Source organism: Procambarus clarkii, chromosome 30 (genome assembly GCF_040958095.1).
Source record: "Procambarus clarkii isolate CNS0578487 chromosome 30, FALCON_Pclarkii_2.0, whole genome shotgun sequence".
NCBI lineage: Eukaryota > Metazoa > Arthropoda > Malacostraca > Decapoda > Cambaridae > Procambarus > Procambarus clarkii.
Window position 1 is genome coordinate 18,518,573 of NC_091179.1, and position 20,791 is coordinate 18,539,363.

Below are 20,791 nucleotides of genomic sequence, written 5' to 3' on the forward strand. Positions count from 1 at the left end.
GGCTTCATTGTTCCTCATCTTGCTGCTGCTGCACTGATGGGAACCAACAGGTGTGTGTGTGTGTGTTTGTCGAATCCCTTTCTTCAGTTTATAAAATACAAATTTGTCAGCCAAAAATAATAGTACATTAGCGACTATGGATGGAATACACACAATATGGACTGCTGCACCCAAAAAAGAATTGTTTGGTACTATAAATAGGGTATAACTACACTTAACCGTTTCTAGGCCTATTATAGTACATATATGTACTAAATTAGGCCAAAGGTTGCGTGTGTAGGGCCTATGATTACTTCTTTAGATATAGGACAGGTTGGGTTAGGTTTTGTTATGCCCTTTACAATTCCAATAGCACAAACCGTGACTTCTCTTTGCATACAACAATTCATTTTTAAACGCCTCATCCATGTAGCACCACAGTAGCTAGTGACACAATTTTGTAGGATAGACTAGAAACTACATTTCGTGCTATTGACACCCTATTGGCGGATAGTATTAGCAGTCTATAGGTTTCAGTATTTTCATTATCAGGTTTTTCATACCTTCACAGTCTCCAATAGTCATAATGTGGTTTTAAATTTAATTTACTCAGGGAGACAGATCAATACAATCGTCATTACCTCCATCACTAATGTCCTCCACTATCTAAACGCGAAGATAGGCGCGCCGGGGAATATTAACCGAGACGTGGTCAATGAGTACTGCACAGCGCGAGAAATGATACACTATGCACACAGAAATCACAAAAGCGTGATATATCAAATAAACAAATCCACAATTGCAGTGATGAGGGTTCCACCTTACGCCCAGGATGATCCCAGACGCGCCTTGCTCGACTGGACTACGAGATGGTAAAAGAATTGCACCCGGGAGTGCTACGCCTTTCACGGATCCCGCAGCCTCGCCCGAGACCCAAACCGGGGTTTTACCTAAAGATTTGTTCAAGGATACACCACCAGGTATACGGTAAACTATTTGTGGAGACCTTTATACCCCCCCCCCCTCCAGGTGCTGTGATAAGCCTTAAGCCCAACGCCTCTCAAGGACTTTGCGGACTCACAATAAACCGCAAATGTTATACAAAATAACGCAGGTTCGAATCCTCGTCACGGCCCTTGTGGATTTGTTCATTTCATACAAAATAAGTTTAATCGAAGAACAATGTTTATGTGCTCTTCTACAACGATCTTGTGTAATTAATGTTACATATTACAAACTGTAATTACGTATTACAAAACATATTAATTATATAATTACATATTACAAAACATTAATTATGTAATTACATATTACAATATATATTAATTATGTAGATTGACCAGACCACACACAAGGTGAAGGGACGACGACGTTTCGGTCCGTCCTGGACCATTCTCAAGTCGATTATTAATTATGTAATTATATATTACAAAATATAGTAAAGAATTTTAATATTACATTCATGGTGATAAGTGAACTCAGTAAGAAGTATCGAGATCATACCTTTCACACATAAATAAATAGGATATGGCACACTGCTAATTTCTATATTTCTATATTGTTCGGGCAGTTTACACTAATAAATAGTGATTCAACGTAGAAGTGTGCAACATACGGTATTGATATCAGTTCCTGATACTTGGATAAAGATGTTACCCCTTACTTTTACTGTCTCGTTGGACTCAAGCGGCCAGATTCACGAAGCAGTTACGCAAGCACTTACCAACCTGTACATCTTTCCCTCAATCTTTGACGGCTTTGGTTGAATTTAATAAACAGTTTACAAGCATGAAAACTTGCCAATCAACTGTTGTTATTGTTATAAACAGCCTCCTGGTGCTTCGGAGCTCATTAACTGTTTAATAATTGTAAACAAAGCCGCCAAAGATTGAGAAAAGATGTACAGGTTCGTAAGTGCTTGCGTAAGTGCTTTCGTGAATCTGGCCCCTGGTTCGTAAGTGCTTGTTTAACTGCTTCGTGAATATGGCCCGAGGAACGCATGTGATGAAACGGGTGATCGAAGAAAAATAAAATGTCTCAAACTTAATATTTGTAATACAGAATATATTTTTGGGCGTGATGGTTCCACGTCTTCTAATTAAATATTGTTTATGTATAATAACGAGGCTCGTCATTTTATTAGGTAATAATAGCCAGAGATGTCAAATGTTGTTAATTCATTAAGGGGTTTATAAGTAGAACTAGATTTACATCAATTTATTTAGCGAGAAATGTAATACAATATAAGCAGTATTTACCTTGAATAAACTCGTATGTCATATGACATAAGTCGCACTCTAGTGGATAAGGGAAGATTTTATGTCGTAATTCATTAATACTTATTGTGATCTGACAATCTTTCTATATTGCTGATCTTTTGTAGAATAGTTTCGAATCGTTGTATTAATCACAGCTAAATGTAAAGTATTTAATGAAGAACAAATGATAGAATCAGACTATTGTTCGTGACATTAGTGGGAAGGTGAATAAACACAATAAAGTATGTAGTCTTTACTCACACTCATACTTCCAGATGATGTAGATAAACACCAAGGTGAGAGTAGGCTTTATTGAATATGATGTTTTGCTCTTAATATGCAATTAACTTTGTGTGTCTTAATTTTGTTGTCAACACTGATCTGTTCAAACAGTCCCTGGTGTATTTACAACCCTGCCCTTCCAACATTTACAGCCATGTTGTGTAAACAGTTACAAGGATTCCTTACCAACGTTTGGAACCAAAACCTTGCTAACCTGACATTAACATCATTTGCTTACCGGAAAGCAGATTCTACCGGTGTTTCTTATTTAATTAAAATATTTGTCATTAGTAAATGCAGCCAGTTAATTACACATCCTTGCTAAAGTTATCTAACAAATACTTAGGAGAGCAGACTAAACACAAAAGATACTCCATTATAAAGTAACTATAGTTACTGATAACGCAGAGGCATCAAAATAATTGGTCTAAGTTAGTGGACAGACTCTCATAATTTCTTGATTCTGGAGGAGTTGGTGGTGAATGAAACAGCTGGAGCACTTGTGAATGTATGTCTGGAGGACTCGTGAGTGAACTGATTGTCGCTGCAGCGCTGGGCTGGCGGTGATGCCTAGGGTCCCCGGGGTTCAAGCCTATACAATCTAACTACACAGAGTCTGGAACGAGAACTCTGCAGCAGTGCTCTCGCCGACGGATGACTTGGCAGTGAGACTGAATGAGTAGGTTTCGCACGGGTTGAGGCCTTCAACTGTGTAATAAACTTTGAAGCTTGATGGATCAACAATTGTCGTACTGCCAACAAATGCGCCCGTGCTGTCTTTCCAAGATAGTAAGTACTGACTGGCACATAGACCGTTAGTGTCAGGTTGGTACCACTGGAGGGAGATGGAGCTGGTGCTGACTGCATTCACCCCGAATTGCTGTGGCTCGCTGGGTGTATCGTCCGCAGTCGTGGCATATGTTTCTTGCGGAGTGGACAACAGTCCTGTTGGGGAGACGGTCGACACGATGATGCGGTAGGTTGTGCAGGCGGCCAGACCAGTGATATAGTCCAATATGGGCTCTGACGTTCTCATCGATGTCGTCATCGTGGTGTTCAGGTCGTAGACTTGCAGGACGTACCCCTTAACGCACTGTGTGTTGATCTCTGGTGGGTCAAAGGTTATGGTAACCTCACTTGTGAGAATGTCTGTCACTTGCAGATTTTTCACTGGTTCAGGAGCTGAAACAACACATTCATTCATTAGTGATTTACAGAAGGATCAGCTTATAATGTTTATTCTGTATTAGAGGTATAACAATTTAACACGTCGTATGCATAAAAATGTGGATGTGGGGTAAATTGTAACTTCGGGAAAACAGGGAACCTTTAAGAACATGAAGGTGAGTAGATAAAAGAGAATGGGTGTGGGAAGAAGTGTTGTTGATAGAAAAGGGAGTGTCAGTAGAAAAGGGCAGCTGTATTTATATTAGAGTTGTATTGAATAGGTTCAGTAAGGATAGACTCACGGACGTCTAGGGTGGAGGTGGAGTTGCCGACAACGACGCTAGTGATGCCTCCGGGAGAGACAACGGTGATGGTGACTTCATACTCGGTGCAGGGCAGCAAGTCGGTGATGGTGAAGCCCTTTGAGTCCGTCACATTCTCGCAGGTGTCGACCGCGTGAATACCGTCGTTCCAGCAGATGACGAAGTGTCCGGCGCAGTTATCCGACTCGTCCTCGCCCCAGTGTACGTTGATGGCGTCTGTGTCGGCCGGGTCCACCACAATGTAAGGGGCTGGCAGGGGCTCTGTCAGGAACATTGGGAATCTCAGGGTCTCGAGGGGCAAATCAGTTATAAACTCATCCTATGTTCTTGGTCTTTAGTATCTTAAAAATTATTAAATTTCTTTAAGCGTTAATTGTCCTGAATATACCAGGATAAAATGCCTTAGTGACTAAATAGGTAACAGTTTTGCTAATACAAGAAATCATTGCTAACAATAGCAAATTTTCGCGAGTAATAAAATGAGTTTCTGTAGCACATTATAATTGCTAATAAATAGAAGTGCTCTAAATTGCTTGTTACCATTGATACCGTGTATTTAATGTTACAAAGAATGCGAGTGTGCACTCAGCGTTCTTAGCATACATTAAAACATGAATATATATGTAAGGCTCTGATAAAACAAAAACACTATTACATAGTTTTCTAGATACATGATGTTCAAATTTAATCACATGTAAATTCACCAGAAATTAAACTGAAAGAAGACGATTGTGACACTGAAAACTTTGGCATCCTCAAGGTGCGATGCTTCCAGCCACTAAGATCTTGAGTTAGCTGCACACTTTGATAATTATCATGTTTCAATTTATCAAGTGTTACGTGGTCAGCGTGATTATACGGCTATGAGTCACAATAACGTGGCTGAAGTAGTTTGACCAGACCACACACTAGAAGGTGAAGGGACAACGACGTTTCGATCTGTCTTGGACCATTCTCAAGTCGATTGTGAAACGTCGTCGTCCCTTCACCTTCTAGTGTGTGGTCTGGTCAAACTGATTATACGACACTTGGAAGGAATGTAAGGACAGGGTAGGTGCTGTTATATACCTCTTGACATTACACAGTGCAGAGGAAGTTGTTAAGCACATTAGAGACAAATTTACTGAAGCCAATATACGAGTCATAAATGCCTATCCACCATCTAAGCAAGACAGTTATGAGTAACACTTGGTAGACCAGCCAAGGACTTATGCAGGAATATCCCTGCAAATAATGGAGCTGGTAGATATTCATGGATGGCTCGCTTAAGTAGAAATAATGAAATGAAAATAAACAGATCCGTCAAACAGCATCACAACGGCCGGGGAAAATTTCCACCATACTAATATATATTGATACATTAATTGATGTATTTAAGTGGCTACTTGCTGCATTATACATTCTACATCATACATTAACTGTCTACACCACTCAGGTCACATAGGCTGGAAACCTCAGGTGGTGTGATAGTCTATATTTAGAAACAAAGGCATCCCATGTGGCCATCACGCCACAATAGACTGCTTGGTCAGCAATATATAACGTCACTACTACTCCTTAACTAAGAATTTAATCATAATATAGTAACACTTAATCATCTTAAAATCACTATCAATTTAATCTTACAAGCAAATTGTATTTCAAATTAATCGTTTAGAACTGTAAAAAATATAATAAAATACATCATCCAGTTTTATTATCATTATTTATCATTATTATACCAGTTTATCTATCATTATTGCAGTTAATTCTATTATATAGTTATTTTACAATAACTATTAATGAGAACTAGACTAGAGATATCCAACAAAATCAAGTAGATTTTGTGAACCAATACATTTGCAGTAATTATTGTTATTATTGCCTTTTATCATTAAATCATTTTTATGTGTACTGATGTGTGAAAAATATCAACAGGTACCTGAAGTTTCGTCAACCTGATCTTCAACAGTCCACTTTATCTCCCAGGAAATCAAGAGGAATCTTTGGATGGACAACTGTGACAGCTAAGACTTTCCCCTTTTTTTGTAGTGCATGCTCATAGGAAATTTGTATTATTTAATTTATAATCCCACCCAATTGTGGTACTTTCATAATTTATCCCTGGTATTTATTTCCGCAATGAGACTGGGACCAACTTTTACGGTCGAGTGAAACAAAATTTGAGCATTTTAGACACATTGACTGAAACGTTTGTCATAGAAAAGATGACTTTCTTGTCAGTTGAAAAGTTTTCTATAAAGGAGGAAAATGGATTATCTCCCTAGCAGGAGACATTGCACCAATAAGCCTGCTAAAGCCTTGTCGTGTTAAGCTGTTTTAGAAGCCTATAGCATTTACTAAAATGTGGGATACGCCTTCTATGAAAATCATGTAGGAAAATGCTACTTTTGATCTGGGTTCCAGTGGAAGACTTTCCCTGGAGATTAGAGCTTATGTGTGGATGCAAGACTTGCCAGCATCTTCCCCTGTGTTAATTCATAAATTATAAGTTCAGGTTACTATCCACTATTGTATTTGAAAATAACCTTGGTCAAGTATCCATATAATTACTATCGGTGTTGAGGATAACGATTCAGTTGATCTTAGTTGCCCAGTGAATATCAATTAACTATTGTTGTGAACTGTGGCAAGTAATTGAGACTAGGGCAACTAGCCCCGGCCAGCCTCACGGTTTGTGAGGAAGATAAGGAGTAGTGGGGCGTACGGGCATCTGGGGTCAACATCTACCTCCTGAAGGCCAGGCTGAACATCCGTCTTGGCTTGGGATAATGGTAAAGTGCTTACAAGTTGGCACACTTCCTTTTAAATTCATTAAACTAGTTGAGTACATACACACACACGCACGCACTTTGTGTGTGTGTTGATTGACAGTTGAGAGGCGGGCCGAAAGAGCAGAGCTCAACCCCTGCAAACACAACTAGGTGAATACAACTAGGTGAATACACTTCCGAAGCAGAAAAAAAAAATTACGAGGACAGACTAGAGGTGTTAAACATGCCAAAATTAGAAGATAGAAGAAAAAGAGGTGATATGATCACTTACAAAATAATAACAAGAATCGACCAAATTAACAAAGAGGAATTCCTGAAATCAGCAACTTCAAGAACAAGAGGACACAGATTTAAGCTAAGGAAACAAAGATGCTGAAAAAATATTAGAAAGTTCTCTTTTGCAAATAGAGTGGATAGACGGTTGGAACAAGTTAAGTGAGATGGTCGTGGATGCCAAAACTGTCAGTAGTTTCAAAGCGTTATATGACAGAGTCCTGTACTGAAAAGATAGGACACCACGAGCGTGGCTCTTATCCTGTAACTACACTTAGGTAATTACACTGGTAATTACACTAGGAGTCTCAACCCAGCAGTCTCTCTCCCACCACTCCTCTTCTTTTCCCCTTTTCCCAAATCTTCATTTCCCCCCGCCTCTCCCCTCTGCCCTTCTTCCCTTCCGTCTCCCCCATTTTGCCCACCCTCCACTTTCCTCCTCTGACCTCAAAGAGATAAACATTTCCATATGAAGTAAATCATGAACCTGCGCGGGTAAATGGTGGGAGTAACTTTAACACTAGGGACAACAAATTCATAAAAATCACAAATTGGTGCTGGGTTACAGGCTATGGTTCTTAAAGCATTTCACGTACACCTACCCTAACCAGACTATGTCCGTACATACCATACCCCAGACCAGTCCCCCTACAAAATTGGGTGAGCTTAGCTCCAAGTGTCAGGCCTCCAACTTTGGACAGACAGACATACTCTTTTAGAGTATAGATATACACCTACACCAAGTGCATGAGTGTTTATATATTCTAACTCAACTCTTCTGCATACTTTTTCCTCTTTTTTGTTTGCAATAATTCCTTACCAGTTTCTTTGGTAGCAGCATATCTTGTAACGGCAACACTCTCCAGGTTTGACTTGCTGACGGACGAAATTGAAATGGAATAATTGGTACACCCTGCAAGGGGGCTGAGGGTGGCGTGGTGGTCATAGGTCTCCTCAGACAGGGAGGAGATGCGGCTGGCTCGGGAGATGACGGGACCATACTTGATGGAGTAACTGCGAACAAAAACATTCTTAAAGCATGGAAAGTGCATTATTTGGGGGAACATTTAATTGCAAGATGATCAGGGGTATGTTGGGAGGAGTTTTAAGGGGTATGGGGTATCAGGGGTATGTTGGGAGGAGTTTTAAGGGGTATGGGGTATCAGGGGTATGTTGGGAGGAGTTTTAAGGGGTATGGGGTATCAGGGGTATGTTGGGAGGAGTTTTAAGGAGAGTAAGCATACACGTGCATCGTTGAGCACTGCATCAGATGACATTCTTTCTTTAGGAGAGTAAGTGCACCAAGGTGATCAGCGAGTGATAAGTCTGGAGGGATACTTCAGCACAATAAAGGTTTTAGGGCAGCAGTGTGATGCAGTAGAAGGAGTTAGTCGTGCGAGGGAGCATTATGTACAAACGGAGAAGTTTCACTAAACAAAGAACATGTGATAATAGGAAGAATTGTACTCCAGGAACAGTGTGGCAATATTGAATAATCTGTCGTAGTTTAAGGTGGTATAATGGTCCTTAGGAAGCAACCCGTCCTCTTAAAAATAACGTCACTTTGGGCTCGTATGCGCACTATGGCCAAATTTGGACGTAATTTGAAATGAAATCGACTCGCAAAAGTGACGTACTGTTCCGTTTTCTGTTTGAGTCGTTCGGCCGACTCTGTAAGGTTAGAATAGATGACTTTCAATTCACGTATTTCATAACGTTTTGAAACTTTATGAGAATTTCCTGCCCACCTAACCTATCAGAGGACCCTTAACTTACTGTTGTTGAAAAAAAAAAATCCCAAATTTATTTTCATTTTTTTTCATTTTCAAATTACGTCCAAATTCGGCCATACTGGCAAACGGCCAAAAGCGACGTTCTTTTTAAGAGGACAGGTTGTAGGAAGAAGGTTCACTGCCTGAAGGACCAATATCTGATTAATGTATTTGACATTTTACGTCAGTATAATAACTGACGTGAGACATCCTTGGCAATTTACTTTAGTATTTTAATTTTTTTGGCAAATTACTCCAGTTACAGACCTCGGCAGTTGACTATAGTACAATAATGTTTATAACAGTTCTCCTGTTAGGAAATAATTTCATCAGGCCAGCAACCACAACCTACACATATGTAGTTGACCTTGACAGATAATTTACTAACGTAATTATCGTGTTGGGTCCCTTAAAAGAGTATTTATATTTAGAAAAAACCCCTAGCTGTTCATCTGGGCATGTTATGTGAAGGACATGCATGTTAGGTGAAGTGCATCAGAGTAAAAGGAAGCACTTGGACTTACTCTACCGCGCAGAGAGGGTTGACGGCCGGGTTGTTCCACTTGAGCTCGACGGTGGTGTTGGTGATGAGACCCACCACCACGTCCTGAGGGGGCCCAGGAGCTGTGCAGGAGAACCTCCAGAATAAAGCCCTTCACTCCATATACAGTAATATATATATTAATATGCAACAATTATCACAAAAACACTGTTCCAAGTATGCAGGAAAACCACATTTGAAGAATTAGAGAATGCTGAACGAGTTTTCGGCTTGATTCGCCTTCATCAGAGCAAGATAGAGAGTGGGAAGGAAACCCATACCTTTGCCAAATGCATTGTTAAAAGTGAGAGTTTCATTGAACGAAATTTAATTGAGTCAGTCCTGATCAAACACTGTAACAATAACCTTAATGTTAATCCTGGCATGTACAAATTAGACCTTCCCCCTATAAGTTTCAATATAGCATGTTAATACAACGTAGCATCCATTTAACTGGTTTAAACGATGTTCTGTGTTTTTAATGAGAGGGTGAATATGTGTTCTCTATATTTGTTCCTCCTCTCCTTTTTCTTTCCCCTCCCCCCTTTCTCCTTAAACGTATGGTATCATCACCAATTCCTGGCGGTAAGGTGACCTGTCTCCCCTTGGGGGCTGACTATGAGATTTGCCTGCCAAATCTTTCCTTCGATATTCACCTCGCAATCACATCACAGATCCAAGCATCTATGGTCCAGTGCCCACCTTCACTATGATAGTCAGGGTCAAAGTTCGCCTCTGGAAGAACCTCGTTCTCTCCACAGCTGAGATTTTAGCACAAATCTCCGCCACCGCCACACCACGGACCACAGACTTAAGTGCACAGGAATCATAATAGCACTCACCTAAGTGACCAAGATACACTTAACAGAACTCTGGCAGTGCTTCAACTGCTACCAGTACTCCCACTACACCACTACATCATGCGGCTGCCCGGGCACCATCTTCACCTCCAGATCCCGCACTGGCACCAACCAGACTGACAGGCTTCCATGCTGCTTCCTCTGGGTATATCAGACGAGGCTGCGCACTTTCCAAGGAGGACAGACAGCATAACTCTATAATCCACAACGATTACTGGGAATACAAGTGCAGGGAAGCAGGATAGATCCTTCGCATGGTCGCCCCTCAAGAATGCCTCGACCACCTCTACGACACCTTGAAGAAGGAAATTCGACCAGACTACCAACTTTGGGGAACTGGGATTAGGAAACCAATCCTCTTGTAACACCTGGACATCTCCCCCTAGACCTGCTGACTGTGGCCAGCCCCGCCGACAGTCCTGCTGACTCCTGTGGCACTCAACTATGAGCCACCTGTGTACCCCATCAATTCACCAGTCTGTCCAGCCCTATGGTCTTGGATTGGCACGTCCATGGACCTCATCCCGACATCTCCAGTATCAGCTATTGATACTGATAATGGCTCCAAAAAGAGCCTCGACTTACGGGCTCACCATAGCCGATGCTACTTGGAATTTTTTTTCCAGTAGCTAAATCATAAACAACATCTTAACTTCCCACTCTCTATCTTGCTCTGATGAAACCGAATTGAACCGAAAATGCGTTCAGCATTCTCTAATTCTTCAAATGTGGTTTTTCTTAATTTGAGGGTGCCACATTATAAGTAAGCCACATTATAAGTAAGAATTTGTTTGAATATAATTTGTTATTCTAAAAGTTATGTGCAGTTTTTGTCCCCAAGATTGCTGACTTGACAAGCCACATGTCAGCAACAACGAATGAGTGGAAGTTATTCAATACTGACTTACAGAAAGTCGTCATAATTATGCCCTCAGGTAGGCTCAGAGGCCGTTACTGGAAATTGACCTCCCTGGGATATGTCTCACGAAACTGATTCCCCATAATTAATGATAATGAATTATCTAAAATATGTGCGAATTTTAATGTACGTGGTCAAATTATAGTCAAAAGTAAATATATTATTATAAGGAAGCAAGTACAGGTAATGTGTGGGCACTTACTTCCATCCATGGTGGTGACGGTTTCGTCCAATTCGGGTCCCCTTGCGTCCGTGGGCGTCACAGGCGTCACCTTGACGTGGTAGTAGCCACAGGCTTGCAGGGAAGCCAACTTGACGGAAGTGCCGTCCACCTGGCAATAATACTAGTTTCAAAAAGGCACTTGAAAGCTCAAGTGAAACTATTCACAATATTCTTTCATCATCTTGCACCCCTTATACTCCACCTCCCACCCATCTTGGCCCTCTTCGTCCTCTCCCTCAACACCAACTACTACTTCACCACCTGGCTCTCTCCCTCACAACCTGGCTCTCCCTCACCACCTGGCTTTCCCTCACCACCTTTTCTCACTCACTTCACTGCATTCAGTCTCCGTCTGTCCATCGAGTCTGGTGCAGACCTCGTAGTACTTGACACAGTCTGGGTTAGTGTCGGGGGCGTTCCACTGTATGGTTGTACCAGTGTCGTCCTCTGAAGTAATCCTCAGGTTGCTGGCGGCGCTGGGAGCTGTACGTGAGGATAACGTACAGGTATAGAGGAACTTACGGGTGTGTGTGTGTGTGTTTAGTTGCAAGGTTGAGAAGCGGTTGATGATGGATGGAAGTGGTGGGACAGAATAGTTTATGCAAGTGTACCTCACAGATGAGGGATAAGATGCAACACAGGTTATAAGTTGATTTTTATATCAGTTGAAAATACAAAAAAATGAAACAAATATTCACCAGCAACGTTCATACAGTTCCTATAGTCTACTTTATATTAAGTACAAAAATTTACTAAATACATTTGTACCAAATTTTACTTCAGCAAAATTTCACCTTCCACCTAGTGCTCGTCCCGTTTATTTTTAATAAGGTATAAAACTTTAAGTAATATCCTACATTTTAAGATGTTCAACTAAACCCGTCCTCACCGAGCTTAACCTAAATCACCCTAACCTTTCCTGGCGGCTGCTTAGTATGAAGTAAATTTATACTTGGGTTAGGTTAGATTAAGATTGCATTTGATTTGGAAATGGACTGGAATATCTACAGTGCATTTTGGAGAGTCAAAGGATGAATATTACGTACATTTTTAAACATATTCAAGCGTGGGACATTGCATAAAGTCATCCATTTAGTAAAGATGCAAACTCTCGTTGGAATCTACAGTATACAATTTTACTAAATTAGCAAAATGCTGTTCTAAATCTATAGTCTAGCATTGTAATTTAACAAAACAGAGTAGTACATTTACACATAATTTGCACTCATGAACACACTGTAACAGTTCCTAAAGTTTAAGATACAAAACATATAAACTTTCATTCTTAGTGTTGGAAACTAAGATGATCGTCTACAGTGTTCATGGCTACTGTTAAACGGTAAATATTGTAAAACTCACGGTTATCATTGGCAAATCCGGTGGTTGTAACTGTATCGCCGTTAACTGTTCCGCCGTTTACTGTGTCGACGAAGATGGGGGTGAGGTCGAATGTGTACTCCTTGCAGGCTTGGAGGTAGCTGTAGGTGTAGGAGCAGTGACTTGCCACACACCCGACAGTGTTGATGGAGTCATCAGATTCAAGGGAGTACTTCTGAATCGGGAAGTTCTCGTCGCCACTGACGTAGTCCCATTCTAGTGTGATAATGCCGTCACCACTGGCAGTCTGCCGGAAGTTCTCAACGTGGCCTGCGGGAGGAAATGTTTTTTGAAGAATTGTTCTGTCAACACACATGTGTGCACGCACGCACGCACACCCAGGCCAGTGTGTTCTCTTAATTTGCCACAACGTACAAAATACAGTGTTAACCTCACCAGAAACGTACGAACTCAAGCCACTCATCTAACCTAACCTACCAATGTATAGAAAACCTGGGTATTTGTCAGCCACTATTTTTCATAGAACATTGCAATTTGTACGTTGGGGTCCTGACATGTGGTCAGCCAGAAACAGTACTAAGCCGAAAATGTTTCTCTTCCTTACTTCACGAATCCTTAATGAGGTCATTCGTATTTGTTTGTTCCCCTCAGATGATCTGTGTTTACATTAATTATCTGTTATATAAATATCGCATCAGCCAGTAACACCGTACTGCCCTCATCCTTATCTGCTCGTCACTATCGTGTCCACAACGGTGCACTGAATGGACTGGGACAGTAACATTTCCTATTGGCCTCAATTCTAAACCTTCTTCATCATTCAGTCTGTCTGGGATCAAGAGCAAGACTTGAGTCTCTCCTCTCCACCAGCAGCAGGAGCAGCCTCCACCACCACAGAGCTGGCCAGGACTCACCAGCACACTGGGTGGTTGTCCCTCTCGCCTCCACCATGACAGTTTAATCTGCATTAATTAAGCACCTCAACAGAGCTGGCCAAGTGTTGAGGCTCAGGACTCATCAAGCACACTTAGGAGAGCAGTCTCTCTCACCTCCATCATGACAGTTTAGTCTGCATATATTACACGCATCACGAGCTACAAAGCACTACGAGATCGTCTTTAATAGTAATCTTGGGTTGAGAATGACCTCGTAGCACTTCAGAGCTTGTGAACTGTGTAATAAATGGAGACAACTGCCATATTGGAGGTGAGAAAGACAACTCTCCTCAGTGTGCTTGATGAGTCCTGAGCCTCAACACTCTGCCAGCTCTGTAGAGGTGGGACGTGTACCGTGGATGTCGCAAACATTTCATCGCTGAATAGCCGTCCTTGTGTTCTGGTAAAGAAACTTATCGCTGTGTGGTAACCACTTCACCCCTCTTGGTACCTGTATGTAATATACTGATGCCTCTCCTCGAACCTATTCACTGCCTTCGAAGATGCTAATGTGTGATTTAGTGAAAAAAATTCCATTAGCGACGCGAGTCAGTCCCATTAAATGTGTTAAATGAACCGTGGAGAGTTATTTTCTCAACTTCCTTCACATGTGAAGAAGAACATTAGTGAAATATATAACATTCGTTCTAGAACAAATGATCTAACCTTTTCCTTCATATTCAATAACACATCCAGGCAAATATTGCTGCTGATCAATCACCGAACCTTTTTTCTTGTTGGGTCTATTAGGCTCGTGACTCACCAAGTTCCGCGGCGCAGGCAGCAACAATCGCCGCCAGGATCACGAAGACTCTCATCACGTCCAGTTCTTGTACCAAGTTGCTTTCCTTCAGGTCAATGTTGTCTGGGCCGGTGATGGAAGATGGATGGAGCGGGAGGGCTCACCCTTCCATTTTTATAGCCTCCTTATTATCTCTTGCACCCGTCGCACGGCGATATGAGACAGAAGGAAGGGTGACAGAAACACTGCACGCCGACATTGGGGGCTGGGAAAACAGCAGCAGTAAGCTGCCAGAAGGGGCGGGAACTGTGTGTGTGCTTGTGTAATGGCTATGGCCATATCGCCCACCACACCTGCTGAGACTTTGTTGCTCCTGTATACTGTCTGTCAATTTGTGCTTGCTAGGGGGCTTTGTCTTGGTGTCCAGCTCTTGGGTCCCGTCATATTAGGTATCTGATACCTGGTGCAGCTGCTGCTCGAGACTGTTTACGTGTTTGAATATTCTCTCAAATTGTATTCCAATTGTTTAAAATTTAAGGCAGATAACTAGGTTAGAACGTCCGGGTGTTTGTAGAGTTTGCATTCATGACGATGTGTTTCATTGGTGTAGGTGTTAGGAGGCTAGATAGTCCAACCCATCAACCTGTTTAGATAGTACGTTTTGTAACTGTGTGCACTATAGTACAAACATTTACGTACTAAGCAATTAGATAGTTATTTTTTTTACTATTCACTTTATTGTTCGAAAAAAATTAAGCTTAAAAACAAACTTAAATATACCTTGGCCTAGTATAGCACACATGTACTGTATTAGGCCTCAAATAGTGTTTATTAGGCCTAGGAAGCTTAGGTTAGCAGGGTTTAACTTTGCAACATGAGTAGAAAATCGTTTTCCGGTTTTCCAAATTCAATAGTACCGATTTCTACTTTCTAATTGCATTGCACGTCGGTATATGTACTATGGTCCTCATCCTTCCTATAATTGAAATTGAAATAAGTTTATTGATGTAAAATACACACAAAGGGATGAGGTAGCACAAGCTATTCTCACCCCGTTCAGTACATGCTATAAGTATTATCAAAGCAGGAGGATGAGCTGAGATAGTCACATTGATAACCCAGCTCTGATGTAACCCTTCCCTGACGCAGTTTACCCTGATACCTGCTTGATGATTGATTGATTGATAAAGATTAAGCCACCCAAGAGGTGGCACGGGCATGAATAGCCCGTAAGCCTCCGTAGATGTGCTAGTTGCCTTTTTTTTGACAGTTTTTATCGATTTCCACTCCTAATATATTTCTTCGGGGATTGTATATCAGTGTTTGGATGATATATGGGTTGCCTCTGTGTCCTGTACTGCAGGAGACTCGTACAAACATAAGAATAAGAAAACTAAAGATGGCCTATTGGCCCATACGTGGCAACTCTTCTTCGTATCCACCCAAACTCATATATATGTCTAAATTATGAATAAAATAATCCAGGGATCCCACGTCTATTACATTTCTCATTAATCTGCTCCACAAATCAACAACAGTTGACTCACGACGAAGTGGTCCCGTGTCAGTTGCCAAGCAGGGCGAAACGCTTGGCCAGGAAACACACAACTAATCCACACTTTTGTTTACGGTAAAACGTTGCTAACGTCGATCACATTTCCTTATACCTGATGCCTCTGTTTACCTAGCAGTAAATAGATATCTAGGAGTTGTGGGCTGCATATTTTAGGATGGACTAAAACAGTTTGATCATAGAGACTTGTAAACATTCGTTTCGAATAAAAGCTTTGCTATTTTCTCTTATAATATTAGAGAATGGCAAGCGGGTGTAGGAAGGGCAGAGAGTGTGGTGTGGCTCGGTAACTTCTATAGTGCTGGCGAGTGAGAAGGACGCAGGTCAGCCGTCTCCGTGGCCCAGGCTGCTACCGGACCATCAGGTCCGCGTAGTGAGGGCAGGGAGTCACCAGATGCCAGTCCTTGTTATTCCTTTATTGTGAGCCATTAAGCTTGACCGCCCACTGATCCACTAGATTGTTTGTTTCCCAACTCCTCGTGACACCTAGAGTAATAATATCCCATTATGGAGATTTGTTTCATGTAGTTCCATGAAACATGCCACCACAACCATAACTGCCATTACCACACCACCCCACCACCATCCACCACCACCACCACCACCACCTTGCATCACCAGTCCATACGTCACCCACTTGAAGGAGGAGCCGCCAGGTGGCATGGACTGTATCATATCCGGGACCTTGGGAACACTGCACTATAATGCTCCTGGTCTCTACTGCCCCTGACCTCTACTGTCCTCTGGCTCTACTGTCCCCTGGCCTCTACTGTACCCTGGCCTCTACTGTCCCCTGGCCTCTAAGCCTCTACTGTCCCCTAGCCTCTACTGTACCCTGGCCTCTACTGTCCCCTGGCCTCTACTGTCCCCTGACCTCTACTGTCCTCTGGCCTCTAATTCCCCTGACCTCTACTGTCCTCTGGCCTCTAATTCCCCTGGCCTCTATTGCCCTCTAGCCTCTACTTCTACTGTCTCTGGCTTCTACTAAACTAATATTACATAAAAATAGGGGAAGATGCAGAATGCGTTTCGAGACAGCTCCTATTTATATCCATCCAAACTCATTCATATATATGTCTGTCCTGTGCTTAAAACAATCAAATGATCTCACGGCTATTATATTACCTGGTAATTTGATACCTAAAACGAACAACCCAAGTTTCAACAAAAAATATATATGCCCAGATCTGTCCTGAATCTAAACTAATCCAATTTATATCCACTGTTGTGTTGTAATTTGTGTTGATGTGTTTAAAATGTTATTAATATCCTTGTTATAGCCTGTGGTGCACCTCAGTCATGTCAGCCCTCACTCTTGGTCTTGCTATAGAACTTGTGTTTGTATTTTAATCCCACTGCTTGTGGAACGTTATTTTATACCAGCGATTAATGTTTTCATCCTTCTTTGTGCATCTTCAAGTGAAATACTGTCCAGTCAAGTAGATTTGTTCAGTCTATTGGATTTATGCCCATTCTGTTTCATTTTATTGTATTCTATTGTATACATGTCCATTCTATTTGGACTTGTCTGTCCTATAGAATTTGTGTCTATTCTCTTGTCATTATGGCCAACATGCGAAGGAGCCCCGAGAGGAAGACGTAACTGAGGTAAATAATATCACTTCATCACCAAATTGATTATGTGACTCTTTTTAGTTAGGTAACCTGGCACCACTGGCACATGCCTCTCTCCCAGGAGTGGCACACTTGGCACATGTGACAGTGATACCTCATATATCTTTCCTCGCTTTCTCACTCCTCACTCTCATGCCACACTCCCACTAACACTCATGCTACTCAGGCTCATACCCTCACCCATTCTTCCTCCCACTCTCACGCCCATTTTTATCAAGTACACATTTCCTTCCCCCATTCCAACACCCACACTTGCTCTCCCCCCCCCTTCCACCCCCTCTCGCACCACTTCCTTACCAGTGTCAACACCTCTCCCTACACCTCAACTCGCTCCACTTACACCCATAGCCACTCTTCCACCTGCACCAGCTCCACTTGCACACAATCCTACTCTTCCGTCAACAGCTTCCTTGGTGGACAAACAGTAGAGGTTTTCAGCTGACTTGTGCTCTTTTTCCCCTTCAAATTCCCCAGGTCACAGCCCATACGAGAGAGGAAACTTTGAGGCACCCGCCTATCCTTCCCATCCTCCCTACGAACTAAGCACACCCCTCCCGAACCCACCCACCCACCCCACCCCACCTAGCGTCTCTGCAGGCCCCCCCCCCCCATAAAATAATAATAATAATAATAATTCGTCTTGTCAACATAACACCCCCAACCCGCCCTCAGTCCCCATAACAACCCTCCTCTTGCTGTGATAAATAGGAACTACATAGCAAAAAATGGCATCACTGGTCGTCTCTGGGAATCTGGCACCTGGCACTCACCCCCCCCCTCTCTCTCTCCCTCTGCTGAACGAGGGCGGAACACGGCAAGACAAGAGACTGGACACTGCTCAACATAAGAATTAAACTCTAGCACACCTATTGGTCCATATGCGGAAGCTTCTCTTTATTTCCAGACAAACTCATTCGTATATATGTCTAAACTACGCTTGAAACAATCAAGGGTGTGTAGGTGGTCTTCCGGTGGGAGGAGCCTAGCAGTGTGAAATATCACAAAGTATATAATTGTTACCCATTTGCGGTGAAAAAAGGGTGTTCGAGAAAGCCTTTGAAGGTGGGGAAGATCGCCTGCCATACCTACCACATATATTTTTTTCTGTCTCACACACATCCTCGGCAGCTGTCTAATCCCCAGGTACCTATTTATTGCTAGGTGAACAGGTGCATGAGGTGAAAAAATCTGTCTTGGCCGGGGATCAAACCCAGGCCCTTAGGACTACGACTCTCGAGCCCAGTCCGCTCGGCCGCGAAGACCTGTGTGTTCACCTAGTTGTGTTTGCGGGGGTTGAGCTTTGCTCTTTCGGCCCGCCTCTCAACTGTCAATCAACTGTTTACTAACTACCTTTTTTTTTTCTCCACACCACACACACACACACACACACCCAAGAAGTAGCCCGTGACAGCTGACTAACTCCCAGGTACCTATTTACTGCTAGGTAACAGGGGCATTCAGGGTGAAAGAAACTTTGCCCATTTGTTTCTGCCTCGTGCGGGAATCGAACCCGCGCCACAGAATTATGAGTCCTGCGCGCTATCCACCAGGCTACCAGGCCCCCGTGTATGTGTATGTGTATGTGTGTGTGTGTAATTACCTAAGTGTAGTTACAGAATGAGAGCAACGCTCGTGGTGTCCCGTCTTCCCAGCACTCTTTGTCATATAACGCTTTGAAACTAATGTGTGTGCGCGTGTGTGTCACTCAATCTGTTTCTTTTTTAATTTATTTTTAGATGTATTTGGAGAAAAACGACATTAATAGTTCCCACAAAGCCCGTTGTCAGTGCCAGGCTGTAAGAATACAGCCTGGCACTGTGAGGGCCAGTGTGTGTGTGTGCCACCTGCCATCTGGCGCTTCATTTCCCCCCTCCCCCCCCACACCTGCACCCCACCATAGCACCTCCACACACATACCACCTACACACACACACACACACCACTCTATAAGACCATCCACCTACATCATTTTACATCTACCATTTTCACCCACATCAACCAACCATCTATCATATACATTCCACCAACACTCGCACCACCCACCTTCACCACAATTCACTATCACCAACACAACCACCAGTGTTCAGAACAGAGACATTGATAGTGAGACATGTCTTTTGTAGCGGTGCTTCCCAGAACTGCACCAAGGAACAGTCATCACCAAAACTGTCTCAAGCAACAGTGAGCCTCAGAACTGTCTCAAGAGACAGTGATCCTGAGATTTGTTTGTGAAATTCACTGGCTGTTGAGGGCCCACACCATTTAAGTTCAATGTTACTGGCGGCTCGGAAGGCCACACGCCACTCGACATCACTGCCAGGGCCACATCACTGCGGTTCACCGTGTGAGACAGACCAGGGAGGTGGCACTAGAGGTGTTGCGTCAGTGTAGTCGTCCGGTGCCGCCCTGGTCGTGTTGGCAACCACCACAGTGAACACTAATATATAACACCAATAGTAATACATTATTAATATTATTGGTAGTAGATTTAGTACACACACACACACACACACACACAGCCGGGAGCATGCCGGCTTAGGGAGCCGGCTGGCCGAGCGGACAGCACGCTGGGCACGTGATCCTGTGGTCCCGGGTTCAATCCCGGGCGCCGGCGAGAAACGATGGGCAAAGCTTCTTTCACCCTATGCCCCTGTTACCTAGCAGTAAATAGGTACCTGGGAGTTAGTCAGCTGTCGCGGGCTGCTTCCTGTGTAACGAATTTGCTCAGTTTTTATGATCGAGCCACAGAGAATATACAGGAAAGAGATGGTTGAGTTGACTGCATCTATCTGGACCTAAAAAAGGCTTTCAACAGAGTTCCACATAAGAGGTTGTTCTGGAAACTGGAAAATATTGGAGAAGTGACAGGTAAGCTTCTAACATGGATGAAAAATTTTCTGATAGGAAAATGAGGGCAGTAATCAGAGGCAATGTATCGGACTGGAGAAATGTCACAAGAATTATCTGAACAGGATACAGAATGGGAGATGAAGTACTTCTTGAAACGGACAGAGAAAAAGATCTAAGAGTTGATATCTCACCAAACCTGTCTCCTGAAACCCACATAAAAAGAATTACATCTGCGGCATACGCGAGGCTGGCTAACATCAGAACAGCCTTCAGGAAGCTGTGTAAGGAATCTTTCAGAACCTTGTACACAGTATATGTAAGACCAATCCTGGATTATGCGGTCCCAG

At 42.7% G+C, this 20,791-nt stretch overlaps 1 protein-coding gene across 1 annotated transcript; it reads right to left on the bottom strand.

The window, feature by feature from the left end:
- Positions 1-2,534: 2,534 nt before the first annotated feature.
- LOC123765454 (neogenin) lies at positions 2,535-14,566 on the bottom strand. Its single transcript, XM_045754035.2, has 8 exons — positions 14,408-14,566; positions 12,731-13,018; positions 11,703-11,854; positions 11,351-11,480; positions 9,353-9,452; positions 7,877-8,070; positions 3,989-4,270; positions 2,535-3,701 (listed from the first exon to the last, which is right to left on the bottom strand). The coding sequence occupies exons 1-8, from the start codon at positions 14,460-14,462 to the stop codon at positions 3,121-3,123; spliced, it is 1,782 nt and encodes a 593-aa protein (XP_045609991.2). The 5' UTR covers positions 14,463-14,566; the 3' UTR covers positions 2,535-3,120.
- Between the last annotated feature and the right edge of the window lie 6,225 nt (positions 14,567-20,791).

Bases quoted from the DNA above. Each gene is read 5' to 3' on its own strand.
- LOC123765454 (XM_045754035.2), bottom strand. From the start codon at position 14,462: ATGAGAGTCTTCGTGATCCTGGCGGCGATTGTTGCTGCCTGCGCCGCG. The intron at 11,855-12,730 runs GTGAGTTTTACA...CCTCACGTACAG, and splicing joins CGGATTTGCCAATGATAACC to CTCCCAGCGCCGCCAGCAAC. The intron at 8,071-9,352 runs GTAAGTCCAAGT...TTTTGTTCGCAG, and splicing joins AACCCTCTCTGCGCGGTAGA to TTACTCCATCAAGTATGGTC.